Below are 21,150 nucleotides of genomic sequence, written 5' to 3' on the forward strand. Positions count from 1 at the left end.
CTCACCTCCAACAGTTCATCTCCAATACGCATTCGTCCGTCCATGGCAGCAGGTCCTTCAGGGTTAATTCCCACCACAAATATGCTCATGCGTGACCTGTCTTTGTTACCAGCGAGGCTGAGTCCAAGTCCATTCTTATCCTTTTCAAGTTCAATAATGTGCAGTTCTCCAGGCAGGTCTGCATATCTTTGTCTGATTTTTTCTAATTTAAAATAAAAGGTTAAAAAAAATTAAATAGAGCACCTGAATCTATATTATTAAGGCATTGGCATTTCCCCAGTTTTACTGACGCCTCTACAATGAATTGTCCCTTCTTGTAAGTGAAGTACTTGAGGTCATTCACAGCCTTATATACAGGTTACAGTTAAAGATTATTTGATCTCCATCTAAGAAGATGGCTCCCCATAAAACCTTCCCTGACTGTTCAGGTTCAAGGGCTGGCCTAGATTTTCTACACATTTTCTTACCTAAGAGTGTCAACATAATGTGGTGGAAAACCTGGCCTCTCTGCACTACTTGCTCCCCTTCAAAAAAAGAACCAGGAAACAAAGAATATATACTGATCGCCAGGTATGAGCCAAGTAAAATGTTTGGTCTGTTAGTTGAACAAAACAGACATGGATCTACTCTCACAGACCTGCAGTCCAGCAGGAAAGAAAATCAACCATTAACTCTAAATAATTACATCTCTTTAAAGTATACAAAGGGTACAAAACAATATTGGGTGTTATTCGAGTAAAAACAAGGGGAATTAAGGATGCTGATTTAGCTGTCAGATCTGAAGTTAATACACACATCTACCACTTACTCAATGTCCATTAAATAATACCTCATTTTACCTCTATGGAATTTCACTTCTTCATCTTTAATATGGACATGATAATTGCCACTTCACGGAAGTTGGGAAAATGAAATAAAATATAAAGGACTTAAAGGCTCATGGATTATAGGTATTTTATAATTCTTCTATTTGATCTTCTGTTTCATCTTGCAACCTCCATTTTACAGCCTCAACTACCTATTTTAGGATGTGGCTGGTTATGCTTCACCTGTGCAACACAATTACACTGGCAGGTCAGTGTGGGGAATAACAGCTTTAAACGTGCCTTGTACACCAAACAGCACCAGCTCAGGCCAGGAGTGCTACCAGCGCTCAAAGGCTTGCTGGTGGCTCCATCACACGATGCAATCATCTCATCAGCTGAAAAGCCAAGCTATCCTGCAACTATGCTGGAACTCTCTATACTCTAACACTAAGTTCACTGTCCTTAGAGGGAACTTTGCAAATTGAAAGCTTAACTGGAATAATTAGTGTTAAGGGGGAAGGGAAGGAAGACAGCCTAGTCCATCTCATCACTTTACCAGATATAGCAAACACTGCCTTAAAAGAGAGTAGATAAATTTAAACTCATAAAGGTTAATTTGTACATAAATTTACATTGAAATAATTAATCATAAATGCTTATTTTAAAAGAGGTTAAATTTGTCTACTTTATAAGGATTTTGAAGAGAATCTTAGAGAACTTTCACTGATCATGCATATGAATAATAAAGAACATATTTTGCAAAATACAGTAAACTAAAGAACTTGCAATGTAACAAAACTATCCTCTATATAGAAATAAAATTATCCCCATTAACAATGAAGTAAATAAACTCAAAGTGTTTTCGTCAGTCAGCTATTAAGAACAAGTCATTATGTGGGTACCTTAATTAATAGAGGATACAGAACACATGTTACCCTCAACATACTTATACAACAAAGCAGAGGAAGCAAACAAACACGAGAACTAGTAAACAATGGAGAATCCCAGGGACGAATGAGCCTGGTAGGCTACAGTCCATGGGGCCTCAGAGAGTCGGACATGACTGAACGACTTCACTTCACTTCACTTCACTTGACAGCTATATAAACAGAAATCCCAACCACAGCACATGCTGGTCACTAAGTACATATTAATCAATTAGTAAATTTAGGTCAGTGAATAAACATTAAATTAACTGCACTAGCAATCACTGGAAAACTTGGAAAACTCAGCAGTGGCCACAGGACTAGAAAAGGTCAGTTTTCATTCCAATACCAAAGAAAGGAAATGCCAAAGAATGCTCAAACTACCGCACAATTGCACTCATCTCACACGCTAGTAAAGTAATCCTCAAAACTCTCTAAGCCAGGCTTCAGCAATACATGAACCATGAACTTTCAGATGTTCAAGCTGGATTTAGAAAACGCAGAGGAACCAGAGTTCAAATTGCCAACATCCATTGGATCATCGAAAAAGCAAGAGAGTTCCAGAAAAATACCTACTTCTGCTTTATTGACTACACCAAAGTCTTTAACTGTGTGGATCACAGCAAACTGTGGAAAACTCTTCAAGAGATGGGAATACCAGACCACCTGAGCTGTCTACTGAGAGATCTGTATGAAAGTCAACAAGCAACAGTTAGAACTGGACATGGAACAACAGACTGGCTCCAAATCAGGAAAGGAGTACGTCAAGGCTGTATATTGTCACCCTGCTTATTTAACTTATATGCAGAGTACATCACGAGAAATGTCTTACTGGATGAAGCACAAACTGGAATCAAGATTGCCAGGAGAAATATAATAACCTCAGATATGCAGATGACAGCACCCTTATGGCAGAAAGCGAAGAACTAAAGAGCCTCTTGATGAAAGTGAAAGAGGAGAGTGAAAAAGTTGGCTTAAAGCTCAACATTCAGAAAACTAAGATCATGGCATCTGGTCCCATCACTTCATGGCAAATAGATGGGGAAACAGTGGATAAAGTGGCTGACTTTATTTTTGGGGGCTCTAAAATCACTGCAGATGGTGATTGCAGCCATAAAATTAAAAGACATTACACCTTGGAAGAAAAGCTATGACCAACCTTGACAGCATATTAAAAAGCAGAGACATTACTTTGCCAACAAAGGTCAGTCTAGTCAAGGCTATGGTTTTTCCAGTAGTCGTGTATGGATGTGAGAGTTGGACTATGAAGAAAGCTGAGCACCAAAGAATTGATGCTTTTGAACTGTGGTGTTGGAGAAGACTATTGAGAGTTCCTTGGACTGCAAGGAGTTCCATCCAGTCCATCCTAAGGGAAATCAGTCCTGAATATTCATTGGAAGGACTGATGTTGAAGCTAAAATTCCAATACTTTGGCCACCTGATGTGAAGAACTGACTCATTTGAAAAGACCCTGATGCTGGGGAAGATTGAAGGCAAGAGGAGAAGGGGACGACAGAGTATGAGATGGTTGGATTGCATCACCAACTTGATGGATATGAGTTTGAGTAAGCTGCAGGAGTTGGTGACAGACAGGGAATCCCAGCGTGCTGCAGTCCATAGGGTCACAAAGAGTTGGACACGACTGAGCGACTGAACTGAACTGAGCAATCATTGCCTTTAGAATTCTAAAAAATGATATGGCTAGAAGAGATTTCTTGAAAGAAGAAGAATTTGAGAAAGTTTTTTTTTTTCTTTTTCTTTTCTTAATTGAAGTAAAGTTGACATATAATATCAGTTTCCGGTATACAAAATAGTGATTCATCATTTACATACATGACAAATAGATCACCATAGTAAGTCTGGTAATCACCCATAGCTATTACAAAGCTAAACCATACAAAGTTATTACAATATTACTGAACATAATCCCTATACTGGATATTACATCCCATGGTTTATTAATAAGTGGAAGCTTGTACGTCCTAATACCCTTCACCTATTTTGCCAACCACTCCCCACCTCTGGTGACCACCAGTTTGTTCTCTGTACCTGTAGGTCTGTTTCTGTTTTGTTTAGTTTGTTCATTTTTTTTTTTTTTTAGATTCCACATTTGTATTTGTCCTTATCTGGCTTAGTATAATACCTTCTAGGTCCATCCATGTTGTCGCAAATGGCAATATCTTTTTTATGGCTGAGTAGTATTCCATTCCATACCACATCTCTTTTACCCATTCATGTATGGATGGACACTTAGGTTGCCTGACTTTTGTAAATAAAGCTTCTAATAACACTGAATTGTGTATATATCTTTTTTAATTAGTTTTTTTGTTCTTCGGATATACAAGAACGGTTTTGAATAAGTTACAGAGTTTGGTTATGTGAAGAATTCTGGTGGACCAAATGGCAAGGGGAAAAACTTCCATGCAGAGGGATGAGAAGGGGATGTGAAAGTCCATCTGGCTTTGAGTCGAAAATTGTTTAAGTTAGTGGGTGGGTAACAAGAAATGAGTGCAAAGTTAAAGGGTTAATTGATAGCTTGTTTACAGAAATAATATTCCAATTTAGGGATTCTGCAGAGGTGCCCTAAGGTACTCTGGAGATGGGCTCTTGAAAGGACACTCGATTTAAGACGTGTTCTTCCAGATTCAACCAGAGCAGTTATGCTTTCAACTGTATTGTTTACTGGATTTCTAAGGTAAAACAGTTAAGAAATGATACCACAGTTAAGGAAACTAAAATAAAATGTTAACACATCTTTCTCAGAAAATAATAAAGCAGACGATTAAAAAAAAATAAACTGAAGACTGACAACTCAATAAGCTCAAGGTATTGTATTTAAGGGAATGTTACATCTGACAGAAAATACACACTTTAGGGAGGCACACACAGAACAATTACAGAAACAGACTGTGTATTAGACCATAAAAGAAACCACAAAAAAATCAGTATCATATAAGCTGTCTCTTTGGACATAGTGCAGTAAAACTATGAAAAAGTGTAACAACAAAAAATAATTAAAGTCCTCTTCTGTTTTGACATAGATTAATAATTAAAATAAATTAATGTCAATACTAACATAAAGAGATTTTGTAAACAGTGCTGAATGAAAAGGGGGACAAACAGAATGGGGTCAACACATTATGTAATACTATTTATGTGAATTAAGATTCCTCACAAAAACCACAACACATATTTTGAAAGTTCATATCAGATCAGATCAGTCGTTCAGTCATGTCCGACTCTTTGTGACCCCATGCATCGCAGCATGCCAGGCCTCCCTGTCCATCACCAACTCCCGGAGTTCACTCAGACTCATGGCCATCGACTCAGTGATGCCATCCAGCCATCTCATCCTCTGTCGTCCCCTTCTCCTCTTGCCCCCAATCCCTCCCAGCATCAGAGTCATTTCCAATGAGTCAACTCTTCGCATGAGGTGGCCAAAGTACTGGAGTTTCAGCTTTAGCATCATTCCTTCCAAAGAAATCCCAGGGCTGATCTCCTTCAGAATGGACTGGTTGGATCTCCTTGCAGTCCAAGGGACTCTCAAGAGTCTTCTCCAACACCACAGTTCAAAAGCATCAATTCTTCGGCGCTCAGCCTTCTTCACAGTCAAAACACAAATAGCTAACACATTAGAATGGTTAATTACAGTGGCTGGAAAGAGATAGGAATAAAAGGGAGCAAAGAAAAGCAAACAGGGACTCCCAGCTGACCAATGACAGTAATATGCTATGAAAGATTATATTTAATGCAATCTCATGCCCCTGGGAACTGAAAAAACAGAATGAGCTGAGAAAGGTTTTAGTGTTAAATTAATATAAAAAGACTTCCAGTTTCCAAAATTTGTCTGACTTGTTCAATCTTCTGAGAAAAAAAGAAATAACCTCCATGATCAGTAACTGTATATGCAACTGCTTAGACTTGCAAATGATTAATGATCCTCCTCCAAAGGAGGATCAAGAGGGATCTTCCTTTGGTAAATTGTGGCTCCATCACAACTGATGAACAACCCAAGTGCTACAAAAGGTGAATCTCTAGCAATACATTCTTGTGGCAGAATAGAAAGAGCAAGGGCTCAAGGGTTAGAATTCAATTCAAATCCTTAGTTGAGGCACTTAACATCACTAGTTTCTTGGACAAATACTGAACCTCTACAAATGGCAGATTTCTTATTTAAGCTGTTAGCTTAAAATGGATGCTAACTAAAAATTCCTGGGACCTAGACTCCAAATAACATTAGGGACCGATTTGGTCATGATTTCGTCTTTATCATTCAGTTATGTTGAGGTTTTAAGTTAGTTTTCAGTTGGTGCCAAAGCTACTCTTTTCTTCTTTATCTGTCTGGAGGAAAACTGAGGTAGTGGTTCCCCACGATGGAATGAAGGAAGCAGGCACACTGTCCTCCAACAGCAATCAGGAGAGGAAGGGGCTGACATCGTTCTTTCCCAGACTCTCTTATTTGAGTTATTTATACTGAGGAGTTCCAAGGACAACCTTGTGAGGTGCAAAGAAATAATAGCACTGTTTCCAGTGACTGTCCCTGGTCTGTAGGCCACTGAGGTGGCTTTAAAACTGTGTGTTAGTCAAGTGTGAAATTAAAACCCTCTCCATAGTTTCAGTCTGGGAAGATATAAAAGGTCTGGAGGTGGATGGTAATCATAGTTGTACAACAATGTGAAAGTACTTCATGCTACTGAACTCTACACTTAAAAGTAATTAAAATGGTGTATTTGTTATGTATATTTTACCACAATTAAAAAAAACCGAAACCCTATCTACAGGTTTAAAAGACCCTTCAAAAAGCTGGTTCCCACATCAACATTCCACCAAGGGACTAAGTTGTAGATTAGTTATCCTAATTTTTGAAACCGGCAGCCCTATTATTCTGGCCAATTTTTGTTGTTGTTGTTATGACGCTAGCATATTCCCATTTTTTTCAATTAACAAATGTTGATTGAATCCAAATTCATGTCAGGCTTGTGTTGTGAAGGGCGCACTACAGAACTTCTTTTCAAGGGCATTAAAACCTATCATTGAAGACAGGCATACATACCAGTAATTCTAATTCAGAGAGAGAAAAACTGTGAGAGAAATACCAGCAGCTGAAGTCACCCATCCATTTCACTGTATCATCTGGAAAACCAATTAATGTCTGCAAATGACAATAAGTATTATAGATAGTCTAGCCAATTCTCATCCTATTGGTCAGATATACCTTCTATTCCATAATGCTCAAACCTCATTTTAGCTGTTGTTTCCAATAACCCCACACCCAACTTATTCCAGCTTTATTTGCCTATAAAAAGGGTTAGTCAGCTTTCCTTGACTTTTTTAAATTATTTCAAAAAAAAATTAGGAGAAGGGGGTAAGATCAACAGAATAAAGCTCAGTTTATTATTTTTTTTTTTGCATTTTTTTAAAAATTTTATTTTATTTTTAAATTTTACATAATTGTATTAGTTTTGCCAAATATCAAAATGAATCCGCCACAGGTATACATGTGTTCCCCATCCTGAACCCTTAAAAAAAAAAAAAAAGCAAATCCCAGAACAAGAAAGAGCTGAGCATCCTTGAATGGTTTTGAAGTTTTAGTAATAATTTATTGGGGACCTGCTAAGTTGCAGAAACTGTGCTAAAAATCATTCAATAAATTTTCTCCATTTATGCTAAAAAACACCCTATCAGATAGAAATGATCATCTCTACATTCAAGATATGGGAAAAAGATTCTGATGTTGAATAACCAGCTGGAAACTGATATAATAAGAATGCAAACCCAGTTTTGTTTGTCTGTCTTCATGGTACTATCTGAAAGTATCTTTTTTAGAATTCTTTTTTCTATTGCCCTATCCTAGAATATAGGCCCCACAATTTCTTGTATATCCCGCTGTCTTCTGCACTTAGTGCCTGGTATACATTAGGTGGTTAATACATATTAATACAATATATGGCTGTTGGAAGCATAAACAGATGATTTCAAAGGTCTTCTTCAATTGATCTGCCTGCACTTTGGCCATTGCCTCAAACAATGCTAGGTAAAAGTCATCTGAGACCTGAAAGCATTAGACACATGCAATTTGTTGCAAAGACAATGAATTCCTTCAGGTAAAGAAGTAGAAAAATGGCTTGTTTCTTTGCATTTGTATACATAGTAACAAAATCCATTAGGACTACTAGAAAATCAAAGTACTATGTATACATTATCTTTAAAAATCAACTCTATTAAACTGAAGAAGCTTAAAAAGCAAGAAAGATTGATAACTTTATCTTACTTATGTTCTCTCTCTCCCCATCCTTTCTCTCTTTTTTTCAGTGCATTATAAAACAGGAAAAGCAGTAAGACAATGAAAATGTCCAATGTTCTATAACACAGATGATCTTTAATTTTCAGTTAAATTTGTATTACCATTTTCAAGCTTCAGAATTTGAGTTATCCTACAATGTTTATTCAAATCCATAGCTACAAAGGCCTTAAAAGATGGCAGGTCCAACTCTTCAGATAAATTAAATGCTATATTTTATCACATCATAAAACCAGAGACTTTTAAATCAGGCAAAACAAGCTACATTATTGTGTAAAGCTGCCTTCTCTTATTGCACAGCTTCATCCAATTTATAAACAAAGAAATAAGACTGAAGAAAGGAACACAATGCTATAATGGTAATTTATAGCTAGGAACTAAACACCTACAAGACCTTTTAGAACTAACATCCAAAAAAGATGTCCTTTTCATTATAGGGGACTGGAAAGCAAAAGTAGGAAGTGAAGAAACACCTGGAGTAACAGGCAAATTTGGCCTTAGAGTACAGAATGAAGCCGGGCAAACGCTAATAGTTTTGCCAAGAGAATGCACTAGTCATAGCAAATACCCTCTTCCAACAACACAAGAGAAGTCTCTACACATGGACATCACCAGATGGCCAACACCAAAATCAGATTGATTATACTCTTTGCAGCCAAAAATGGAGAAGCCCTAAACAGTCAGCAAAAACAAGATCGGGAGCTGACTGTGGCTCAGATCATGAACTCCTTATTGCCAAATTCAGACTTAAATTAAAGAAAGTAGGGAAAACCATGAGACCATTCAGTTATGCCCTAAATCAAATCCCTCATGATTATACAGTGGAAGTGAGAATAGATTTAAGGGACTAGATCTGATAGACAGAGTGCCTGATGAACTATGGACAGAGGTTCGTGACATAGTACAGGAGACAGGGATCAAGACCATTCCCAAGAAAAAGAAATGCAAAACAGCAAAATGGTTGTCTGAGGAGGCCTTATAAATAGCTGTGAAAAGAAGAGAAGCAAAAAGCAAAGGAAAAAAGGAAAGATATAAGCATCTGAATACAGAGTTCCAAAGAATAGCAAAGAGAGATAAGAAAGCCTTTCTCAGTGATCAATGCAAAGAAATAGAGGAAAACAACAGAATGGGAAAGACTAGAGATCTCTTCAAGAAAATTAGAGATAGCAAGGGAACATTTCATACAAAGATGGGCACAATAAACAACAGAAATGCTATGCACCCAACTGAAGCAGAAGCTATTATAAAGAGGTGGCAAGAATATACAGAAGAACTGTACAAAATGATCTTCATGACCCAGATAATCACGATGGTGTGATCACTCACCTAGAGCCAGATATCCTGGGATAAGTCAAGTGGGCCTTAGGAAGCATCACTATGAACAAAGCTAGTAGAAGTGATGGAATTCCACTTGAGCTATTTCAAATCCTAAAAGATGATGCTGTGAAAGTGCTGCACTCAATATGTCAGCAAATTTGGAAAACTCAACAGTGGCCACAGGACTGGAAAAGGTCAGTTTTCATTCCAATCCCAAAGAAAGGCAATGCCAAAGAATGCTCAAACTCCCACATAATTGCACTCATCTCACACGCTAGTAAAGTAATGCTCAAAATTCTCCAAGCCAGGCTTCAGCAATACATGAACCCTGAACTTGCAGATGTTCAAGCTGGTTTTAGAAAAGGCAGAGGAACCAGAGATCAAATTGCCAACATCTGCTGGATCATCAAAAAAACAAAAGAGTTCTAGAAAAACATCTATTTCTGCTTTATTGACTATGCCAAAACCTTTGACTGTGTGGATCACAATAAACTGGAAAATCCTGAAAGAGATGGGAATACCAGACCACCTGATCTGTCTCTTGTGAAATCTGTATGCAGGTCAAGAAGCAACAGTTAGAACTGGACATGGAACAACAGACTGGTTCCAAATAGGAAAAGGAGTACGTCAAGGCTGTATATTGTCACCCTGCTTATTTAACTTATATGCAGAGTACATCATAAGAAATGCTGGGCTGGATGAAGCACAAGCTGGAATCAAGATTTCCGGGAGAAATATCAATAACCTCAGATATGCAGATGACACACTTATGGCAGAAAGTGAAGAGGAACTCAAAAGCCTCTTGATGAAAGTGAAACAGGAGAGTGAAAAAGTTGGCTTAAAGCTCAACATTCAGAAAACTAAGATCATGGCATCTGTTCTCATCAATTCATGGCAAATAGATGGGGAAACAGTGGCTGATTTTATTTTTGAGGGCTCTAAAATAACTGCAGATGGTGACTGCAGCCATGAAATTAAAAGATGCTTACTCCTTGAAAGGAAAGTTATGACCAATCTAGACAGCATATTAAAAAGCAGAGACATTACTTTGCCAACAAAGGTCCGTCTAGTCAAGGCTATGGTTTTTCCAGTAGTCATGTATAGATGTGAGAGTTGGACTATAATGAAAGATTAGCACCAAAGAATTGATGCCTTTGAACTGTGGTGTTGGAGAAGACTCTTGAGAGCCCCTTGAACTGTAAGGAGATTCAACCAGTCCATCCTAAAGGAGATCAGACCTGGGTGTTCATTGGAGGGACTGATGTTGAAGTTGAAACTCCAATACTTTGGCCACCTGATGTGTAGAGCTGACTCATTTGAAAAGACACTGATGCTGCGAAAGATTGAAGTCAGGACGAGAAGGGTATGAGATGGTTGGATGGCATCACCAACCCAATGGACATGTTTGGGTAAATTCTGGGAGTTGGCAATGGACAGGGAGGCATGGCGTGCTGCAGTCCATTGGGTTGCAAAGAGTTTGACACGACTGGGTGACTGAACTGAATAAAAGACTGAATGATGTTTGTACTTCAATATTTTCTTTACCATATTATGTTAAGTTTCTCCAATAGCATCTTTTTTTTTAATTTTATTTTTAAACTTTACATAATTGTATTAGTTTTGCCAAATATCAAAATGAATCCGCCACAGGTATACATGTGTTCCCCATCCTGAACCCTCCTCCCTCCTCCCTCCCCATACCATCCAATAGCATCTTAAAGAACAAAAATGACTTCCAATTTCTCCCTCATTAAAAAAGCTATCTTTAGAATCCTCAAGTTAATATAACATCTCCTTACATGAAAAAAACTTCACATTTCATCATGAATTCATCATTCATCATTGAATCTTTCCCACATTTTTGTAAACACCTCCATTTGCAGGCAAGCTGGACTGACATTCAGAGAAGTAAGGTCATTTGGCCGGAGTTGGGGCCAGGTTTACTGAAGAAAATAAGAGCTATGTACTCTCATAACACAGCTGTCTCTTAGATTAGAAGAATTTTAAATAATAAGGTGCTCCCTTAAGAGAACTCAAACAATGCCAGGCTTTAGTCTTAGATTATTTGCCAGGCTGGTTACCTAAAATTTATCCTCAAAGCCTATAAAAGAGAATCATGATTGGGCTCCACCAGCAGATGCTAAGCCAGCAAGTCTGAGGAAAATTTTAGAAATTGGGTAAAGTTTTCTGTGTAACAAGATCCTTAGATGATTCTCATGGGCAGCTGGGTCTGTAAACAAAAGACTAATCTCCCATGCAATTGCAAAAATTTTTTCTACAGCAGTCATGACAATCAACCATAAAGTTCACAGACACCAAATTTAAGACAGGCATTAAATATGTCCAACACAGAACTAATCTAATATGGAGATTATCTTCGGCTCCACAATTATACTTTAGGATTAAATGAAAAATTTGTCTTGACTATACAATCAGTTCAGTTCAGTCACTCGATCATGTACGACTCTTAGTGACCCCATGGACTGCAGCACACCAGGCTTCCCTGTCCATCACCATCTCCCAGAGCTTGCTCAAATTCATGTCCATCTATTGACTATAAAATATTCTATCATAATCTATTATAATTTATAATTATATTATATATAATATGTAAATTATATTATAATTTAATTATAATCTAGTATAATCTATTGACTATACAATAGATTACTTTGAAATCTGAACCTCAGTCTTTCTCCTCCGCTCCTAGGCTGCCCCTCTCCTCCAATTTCAGATGTTTTCTGTAATTTCCATTACCAATTGCTTCTACTCTGTGGGTATAATAAATGTTGAACCAGAATTTCAAAAGGGGAGAAGGGAAGAAAAGTTAGTGTTTGGAGGAAAAGTAAACCTGAATTCTCATCTTTGAAAAGTTGAGAAATCACAAGTAAGTTCACTAATTAAGAATTTGAGAGAGAAGTCATAGCTGAGGTCTTTCTGTGTATGGCTGAGTCAGCACAAACTGTTCTACAGCGTTTAAGACTCTACCTCACTACAGGGGAACCCCACACTGCCTGGCATTTGCTCTATGGGGTACTGGGACGCATTTCCATGGCAACCAGTAGATGGGGGAACATATGTGGAAGAGGAGAGGTAAAAAGAGAATAGTATTTTAAAAACATATTCATTTCAGTTTCACTAAAAAAACATTGAGGAGGGGTAAAAAGTATTATTTTATTTCAAGTCAATAAGGTTTTCCTCTAAAATTAAGAAAAGAAATCCAAAGAATTCATACTTTGTTTCCTATACACAAACATCCATCCACCCAGATAAATCAAGGAAGTACTAGCCTTTAGTAACATACCCATTACTGGTATTTCCTAAAAATGTTTCCAATAGTCAATCTTTACATTGATTTTCATTGATTTCCACAGGGTGTTAGTCCAGTGGAAGTATTCCTATTCCAAATAACCTAGACATCTTCCATTTCTAAATACAAATCAAAGATTAGGAGATATGTAACTCCCTTCTTTGGGCTCCAGGCATTAGTGTCCCTGAATGAACATCAGACTAGAATAACAAGAGAGAGACAGACAGAGAGAGAGAGAGAGAACAGTCTTTTGACTCAGCTGAACAGTCACAATTGTTTTAAACATGGATTCTCCAGCCCCATGACAACATTATCTGAAGAAAAGAATCCCAAGTTGCTCATAATTCTGTATCAAAGCATCAGCGCTTGTCCTTGGCCACAAAAGCCAGTAAGATTTCTCCTGTGTGGTCTCTAGGTGTTTTCCTATCATCATAGGATATTAGCTGTTGCTAAGTAACAGAGCCTTTCACCCAAGAAAGAAACAATTCAAGTCACCGCCCAGGGTTTTAACAGCAAATGTTCAACTCACCAGAATAAAGACCCAACACAATTTCAGAAGCATTTAGTCACCAGGTCTGTTTCCAACAACAGAAAACAATTTAATACAGAGAAAATATTTAAGAGTGTTTCTTATATATTAACTACAATTCCATTTTTAAACAATCAGATTATGAGAAGCATTTCTTAATCTATTTTTCTTACATTGTAACCAACTTTTAATTCTGTTAGTACCTGCAGACTTGAGAAGTAAAAATATGAAAGAAAAAAAAAATCAGAAGAAACAACATGTGAACTCTAGTAGCAAGAAGCAAATCTCAAGTGAAATTTCAAGCCAAATAAAGACAATAATGAAAACGTGTCAGGGCAAACAAATTATATTTGATGTGACAAATAAACTTTCCTCTTAAATGAAGATACTTTTGCCAGTAAGTAAGAGTGATAATATTATGTGGACTTACAGATAAAAATTAATAATTGAGACACAAAACTTGAGAACTACAGATAAGGATGATAATAACAGCTAGACATTGTTCTAAGCACTTTAGTTTAATTCATTTAATTTTTATGAACACCCTATGCAATAGGATTATTATCTCCAACTTTACAGATGAACAAACAAAGGCACAGAGAAGACACAAACCTGCACAGTAACACAGCTAGTGAGTGATAATTAGGGATTTGAAATCAAAGACTGTGGCTCTGTAGTCAATAATCTCAGGTGAGAGTCAGGGCTAGAATTATTCAAAAGTATTACATACAGAATTTGGAAGAAAAACAAAAATTCAATCTATTGTAAACATTGTAAATATTTTCAATCTATTGTAAATATTGAATGGAAAAGGAAAGCGAACATAATGTTAAAGTGACATAATTCAGGCTGCCAATTAGAATAAGAATCACTACAATTAAAAGACCACAGCGTGAGAAAAAAAATACTCAACTAATCATGAAAATCTAAAATTTCCCATTAGATGAAACAAAATTCAAATGAATCAATATGCAATAAGCAAATATTAAATAACAGGCACTATATAAATATCAATTGGACTTTCTCTGTCAGACACTATGTTGATCCCTTGGCACATTTGGGATTATGAAATGTAGTTCTCAAGATGTCCATTTACAGTAAATTGAAAAAGCAAACTGTTGTATATTTATACAGTAGAACTTTACTCGATAATGGAAGCAAACAAATAACACTACAGGCAACACATTTGAATACAGGAACATACTGTTGAGTTGAAAGACCAAGAAATAACAGTGTCTGTTGTTGCTGTTCAGTTGCTCAGTTGTGTCTGACTCTTTGCGACCCCATGGACTGCAGCACACCATGCTTCCCTGTCCTTCACCATCTCCCGGAGTTTGCTCAAATTCATGACCACTGAGTCATCCCCTTCTCCTCCTACCTTTAGTCTTTCTCAGCATCAGGGTCTTTCCCAATGAGTTAACTCTTTGCATCAGGTGGTTAAAGTATTGGCGCTTCAACATCAGTTCTTCCAGTGAATATTCAGGATAGAGTTCCTTTAGGACTGACTGGTTTGATCGCCTTGCTGTCCAAAGGACTCTCAAGAGTCCTCTCCAGTACCAGAGTCCGAAGGCATCAGTTCTTCAGTGCTCAGAGTTTTTTATTGTCCACCTCTCACATTACTACATGACTACTGAAAAAACCATAGCTTTGACTATACGGGCCTTTGGAGACAAGGTAATGTCTCTGCTTTGTAATATGCTGTTTAGGTTTGTCATTGCTTACCTTCCAAGGAACAAGCATCTTTTAATTTCATGGCTGCAGTCACCATCCACAGTGATTTTGGAACCCAAGAAAATCAAGTCCTTCACCATTTCCTTTGTTTCTCCATCTATTTGCCATGAAGTGGTAGGACCAGATGCCATGGTCTTCATTTTTTGAATGTTGAGCTTTAAGCTAGCTTTTTCACTCTCCTCTTTCACCTTCAAGAGGCTCTTTAATTCCTCTTCGCTTTATGCCATAAGGGTAGTGTCATCTGCATATCTGAGGTTATTGATATTTCTCCCCACAATCTTGATTCCAGCTTGCGCTTCATCCAGCCTGGCATTTTACATGATGTACTCTGCATATAAGTTAAATAAACAGGGTGACAATATACAAGCCTTGATGTACTCCTGGAGAAGAAAGCGGCAACCCACCTCAGTATACTTGTCTGGTAGGAGGCTGGTAGGCTACGACTTGGAGTATGAAGTCAAATGGGCCTTAGGAAGCATTACTATGAACAAAGTTCATGGAGGTAATTGAATTACAGATGAGCTATTTAAAATCCTAAATGATGATGCTGTTAAACTGCTATACTCAGTATGTCAGGAAATTTGGAAAATTCAGCAGTGGCCACAGGACTGGAAAAGGTCAGTTTTCATTCCAATCCCAAAGAAGGGCAAGGTCAAAGAATGTTTAAGCTACTGTACAACTGTACTCATTTCACATGCTAGCAAGGTTATGCTCAAAATCCTTGAAGCTAGGCTTCAGCAGTACGTGAAGCAAGAACTTCCAGATGTACAAGCTGGGTTTTGAAGAAGCAGAAGAATCAGAGATTGAATTACCAACATTTGTTGAATCATGGAGAAAGCAAGAAATATCTATTTCTGCTTCAATGACAATATTAAAGTCTTTCGTCTAGATCACAACAAACTGTGGAAAATTCTGAAAGAGCTGGGAATACCGGATCACCTTACCTGCATCCTGCAAAATCTGTATGCAATTCAAGAAACAACAGATAGAACTGGACATGGAACAATGGGCTGGTTCAAAATTGGGAAAAGAGCACATCAAGCCTGTATATTGTCACTCTGCTTATTTAACTTATAGGCAGAGTATATTATGTGAAATTCTGGGCTGGATGAACCACAAGCTGGAATCAATGTTGCTGGGAGAAATATCAATAACCTCAGATTTGCAGATGACATCACTTTAATGCTAAGAAGTAAAGAGGAACTAAAGAGTCTCTTAATGAAGGTAAGAGTGAAAAAGCTGACGAATCTCAACATTTAAAAAACTAAGATCATGACATCCAGTCCCATCATTTCATGGCAAATAGAAGGGGAAAAAGTGGAAGCAGTGACAGATTTTATTTTCTTGGGCTCCAAAATCATCATGGACAGGGACTGTAGCCATGAAATTAAGATGCTTGCTTCTCTGAAGAAAAGCTATGACAAACCTAGACAATGTATTAAAAAACAGACATCACTTTGCCAACAAAGGTCCATATACTCCAAGCTATGGTTTTTCCAGTAGCCATGTATATACCATAAAGAAGGTTGAGCATCAAAGAACCTGGACTGCAAGGAGATCAAACCAGTCAATCCCAAAGGAAATCAACCTTGAAATAGGGTTAAATATTAGAAGGACTAATGCTGAAGTAAAAGTCCCAATACTTGGCCACCTGATGCAAAGAGCCAACTCATTGGAAAAAGATGTGGATGCTGAGAAAGACTGAAGGAAATAGAAGAGGGCAGCAGAGGATGAGATGGTTCGATAGTATCATCAACTCAGTGAACATGAATCTGAGCAAACTCTGGGAGATAGCGGAAGACAGAGGAGCCTAGTGTGCTGCAGCCCATGGGGTCGCAGAGTCCGACGTGACTTAGCAACTGAGCAACAACAATGCTTCTGATACTACCTAACTCAACCTTAGGTAAAACCACTTAGGTAAAACCTTAGGGAAAAGCACTAGATAGATCACCCAGGTATGACCTAAATCAAATCCCTTACGATTATACAGTGGAAGTGACAAATACATTCAAGGGATTAGATCTGATAGAGTGCTTGAAGAACTATGGATGGAGGTTTGTGACATTGTACAGGAGGCAGGGATCAAGACCATCCCCAAGAAAAAGATATGCAAAAAGGCAAAATGGTTGTCTGAGGAGGCCTTACAAATAGCTGTGAATAGAAGAGAAGCGAAAGGCAAAGGAGAAAAGGAAAGATATACCCATTTGAATGCAGAATTCCAAAGAAGAGCAGAGAGAGACAAGAAAGCCTTCCTCACTGATCAATGCAAAGAAACAGAGGAAAACAATAGAACAGGAAAGACTAGAGACCCTTTCAAGAAAATTAGAGATATTAAGGCAACATTTCATGCAAAGATGGGCACAATAAACAATAGAAATGCTATGCATCTAACAGAAGCAGAAGATATTAAGAAAAGATGGCAACAATACACAGCTTCTGCTGCTGCTAAGTCACTTGAGTCGTGTCCAATTCTGTGTGACCCCATAGATGGCAGCCCACTAGGCCCCTCTGTCCCTGGGATTCTCCAGGCAAGAATACTGGAGTGGATTGCCATTTCCTTCTCCAATGCATGAAAGTGAAAAGTGCAAGTAAAGTCGTTCAGTTGTGCCCAACTCTTAGCGACCCCATGGACTGCAGCCTACCAGGCTCCTCCATCCATGGGATTTTCCAGGCAAGAGTACTGGAGTGGGTTGCCATTGCCTTCTCTGAACAATACACAGAAATATACAAAAAAGATCTTAGACCCAGATAACCACAACGGTGTGATCACTCACCTAGAGCCAGACATCCTGGAATGTGAAGTCAAGTGGGCCTTAAGAAGTATCACTACCAACAAAGCTAGTGGAGGTGATGGAATTCCAGTTGAGCTATTTCACATCCTAAAAGATGATGCTGTGAAGGTGCTTCACTCAATATGCCAACAAATTTGGAAAACTCAGCAAAATTTTGGCTACAGGACTGCAAAAGTTCAGTTTTCATTCCAATCCCAAAGAAAGGCAATGCCAAAGAATGCTCAAACTACTGCACAATTGCACTCATCTCACACGCTAGTAAAGTAATGCTCAAAATTCTCCAAGCCAGGCTTCAACAGTATGTGAACCATGAACTTCCAGATGTTCAAGCTGGATTTAGAAAAGGCAGAGGAACCAGAGATCAAATTGCCAATATCTGTTAGATCAAAAAAGCAAGAGAGAGTTCCAGAAAAACATCTACTTCTGCTTTTTTGACTATGCCAAAGCCTTTGACTGCATGGACCACAACAAACTGTGGAAAATATACTTGGGTTCTTTCTTTCAGTCTTAATAGCAGACAAAGATCTGATTGGATAATCAGTATCTAAACTCCTCTGAATCACATTTAGTTTAGAGAGGTGCAGAAACCATTCAAGAGAATTCATGATCAAGGATGTCAAGAATCAGAGTTCAATCAGCAACAAATGGCAAAAGCAGGAAGGGAATTCAAGAGTCTTCATTAACTAGGCCAGTTTCACTATTCTAGGTCTCAGATATTGGGACAATTAGGCCAAATCTAAACTGAAGTTATAGGTGGGTTATCTTCATCTCTCATTTTTGAAAATTTCACGCCAATTCCTTACTTACTGCTATGAGAAAACTAACCAGTCTGCTAAATCCCTCTGATAATGAGGGATGTGATGCAAGGTGATCATTCAGGGAGGGAGATGCAGTTGGCAAACGATCTATCTACAAACTGCAAGCTCACTGATGACGCTTAGGCTTAAAATACAAAATGAAATTAGTTATCAAGCAGGAAAGTTAATTCACCTTAATTAGGGAAGATGACTGTGCTCAGTCCCTCAGTCGTGTCCGAGTCTTTGTGACCACGTGGATTGTAGCCTGCCAGGCTCCTCTGTCCATGGAATTCTCCAGGCAAGAATACTGGAGTGGGTTGTCATGCGCTCCTCCAGGGTATCTTCCCAACCCAGGGATTGAACCCAGGTCTCCCACTTTGCAGGTGGATTCTTTACTGTCTGAGCCACCAGGGAAGCCCAGGGAAGATGGTGCCCATACTCAAACACGTAGCTTCACACTATCAGTCTTGATGGATATGCCCAGTGAGGCCTTTCTGTGAGAGCACCATCATACCCAAAGCAGTGTTTTCCAAAGTGTGGTCCATGGATCACCCAGGAGAGTTGTAAGGAAAATGCACAGTTGTCTGGACTCCATGTCACAGTCGCAAAATCTAAGTCTTGCAATACAGCCAAAGAGTCATCATAGTTGGCTTTTTTAATTTTTATATATATAAACACATCTCTAGGTAATTCTTGGGAGAAGGAAATGGCAACCCACTCCAGTGTTCTTGTCTGGAGAATCCCAGGGACAGTGGAGCCTGGTGGGCTGCCGTCTATGGGGTCGCACAGTCGGACACAACTGAAGCAACTTAGCAGCAGCAGCAGGTAATTCTTATACATATTAGAAAAAAAAGTCTAGAAACCAAGATAAATCCGCAGCCAAGTTCAAAATGCCTTAATGAAAACAAGGTATAAAAATAGTTTGATTATTACTGACCTCAGATTTTTACTAAATCTTGAAGTAAACTTGTAATGTTTTGATTTTGAAACAGCATTGAGAAAAGCCCAAAGTAATTTTTTAAATACCCATTATAATAATTTGTTGCATATATTAAATATCAGGAGAACACAGAATATGGCTCTTTAATCACTATCAAAGCACTGAGCTGCAGTTCCTTATGGTCACTATGCTGTAAACTGTGTTACACTTGGGCTGATTTTGCTTCCTTGTTATTACCCAGTCATTGGATGATGTTCAACAAAAGCTCCACACTGGCAACAGATCACAGTGATCAGCAGTGGCACTGACTGCATTAAGGTGTTTAATTATATTTTCCGGAGCGGGGTGGGGCAGGGGGGCAGGGGGAATGGCAGTTTCCAGTAATTAAAGCAGACTGTAGCAAAATGCAGCAAAAGGAATATAACATAATTTTTTTCAAGTTTACCTGGTCCCCTTAAGAACTGATACTTTGGAAGCAAATTTCCCTCTGCATACCTGCTTAGGAAATCATCTGATTATATTTGCCCAGGGTCCTGTGCATACATATTAGTTTTAATAACCATCAGATCAAGATTCAGGGAAGAAGTGTAATTCTAGGTGAAATCTGACAGTATTTGGTGTGTCTTCTGTTGTTCATTTTTTGTGTCCTCCACTATCATAAAAGGAGAAACTATCTATTTCATTGATTAGAGTTCCTAGCCCAGAGAAGGTACAGCATAAACATATGAATAAATTATAGAAAACACAAAACTTACAAATTCTTCATTATCTGAATTGATCAAGATTATTTAGGTTAATCAAAATTTCTAGTAAATATATAGAGTTTTGTTTTCCCTAAGAATTAAATTGTAATAAAAGACTCCAAAATTAAGCTGAGAATACATTTTGTGGGTAATTCAGATGTTTTAATATTATTAAAAACACTATCTTTTAGGTATAAGGAACAAGAGTCAATCAGGAAAAAAGTATACAAGCTTTAGAAAGATCTTCACTGAAAGGCACACAGTGCAATCAAACAGAACTACTGTTCAAATTTCACTCTGACACATGGTGCCTGTGAACCTGTGCCTGTGAACCCACCCACAAGACACCAACCCTCACATTCCAACTTTTAAAACCAAGAACAATCACCTTTCTTGTCCTATGAATTTGAGAAGATAGAATCAAAGAGTAAAAAGTGGCTAGCTTAATGCCAAACATAGTAAGCATTATACACTTCTATGAGGTCTGTTCTCTAAACTGCTAAACTCTCCTTCCTAAGCCCTTGCAGTTGGAGAGTTCCTTAAAGTACCACACAAACTGGTTTTAATCACATAATATTGCTTTCTAAAATTATTGTCTCTATTTTTAAAATAAATAAGCAAAGAGAGTTTAAGTAACAGGCAGAAGGTTTCAAAGTACATTGTATATTTTAACATTTAATTTTAAAATGATGACAAAGGTGGTATCCCATGCCACTTTTAAAGGTTTTATGAGGAAGAAGACTGATGCTATAATTTGTCATAATATGATTTATACATAATTAATTTTGCTCATGTAATTTTAAACAATAGCAAAACTTTTGTTTAACAATTTCATCCCACAGCATGTCAGATGTTTTAAACAGACTCTAGGCTAAGAAACCGGTCACTAGAGAGATCTCATTTACCACCTGACGGTTAAGAAGACCACATACAATTCTGTAGGAAAACTGCTGATGAA

The 21,150-nt window shown here is 37.9% G+C and overlaps 1 protein-coding gene across 4 annotated transcripts in view; it reads right to left on the minus strand.

The window, feature by feature from the left end:
• PATJ (PATJ crumbs cell polarity complex component) overlaps nt 1-21,150 on the minus strand; it is a 382,417-nt gene that overhangs the window by 165,984 nt on the left and 195,283 nt on the right. For all 4 annotated transcript variants that reach the window (XM_025288586.3, XM_025288590.3, XM_025288587.3 and 1 more), the window contains exon 28: nt 6-202. In XM_025288586.3, coding sequence (XP_025144371.3) covers nt 6-202 — 197 coding nt within the window. The remainder of the gene's footprint in view (nt 1-5; nt 203-21,150) is intronic.

This window comes from Bubalus bubalis, chromosome 6 (assembly GCF_019923935.1).
Source record: "Bubalus bubalis isolate 160015118507 breed Murrah chromosome 6, NDDB_SH_1, whole genome shotgun sequence".
Lineage (NCBI taxonomy): Eukaryota > Metazoa > Chordata > Mammalia > Artiodactyla > Bovidae > Bubalus > Bubalus bubalis.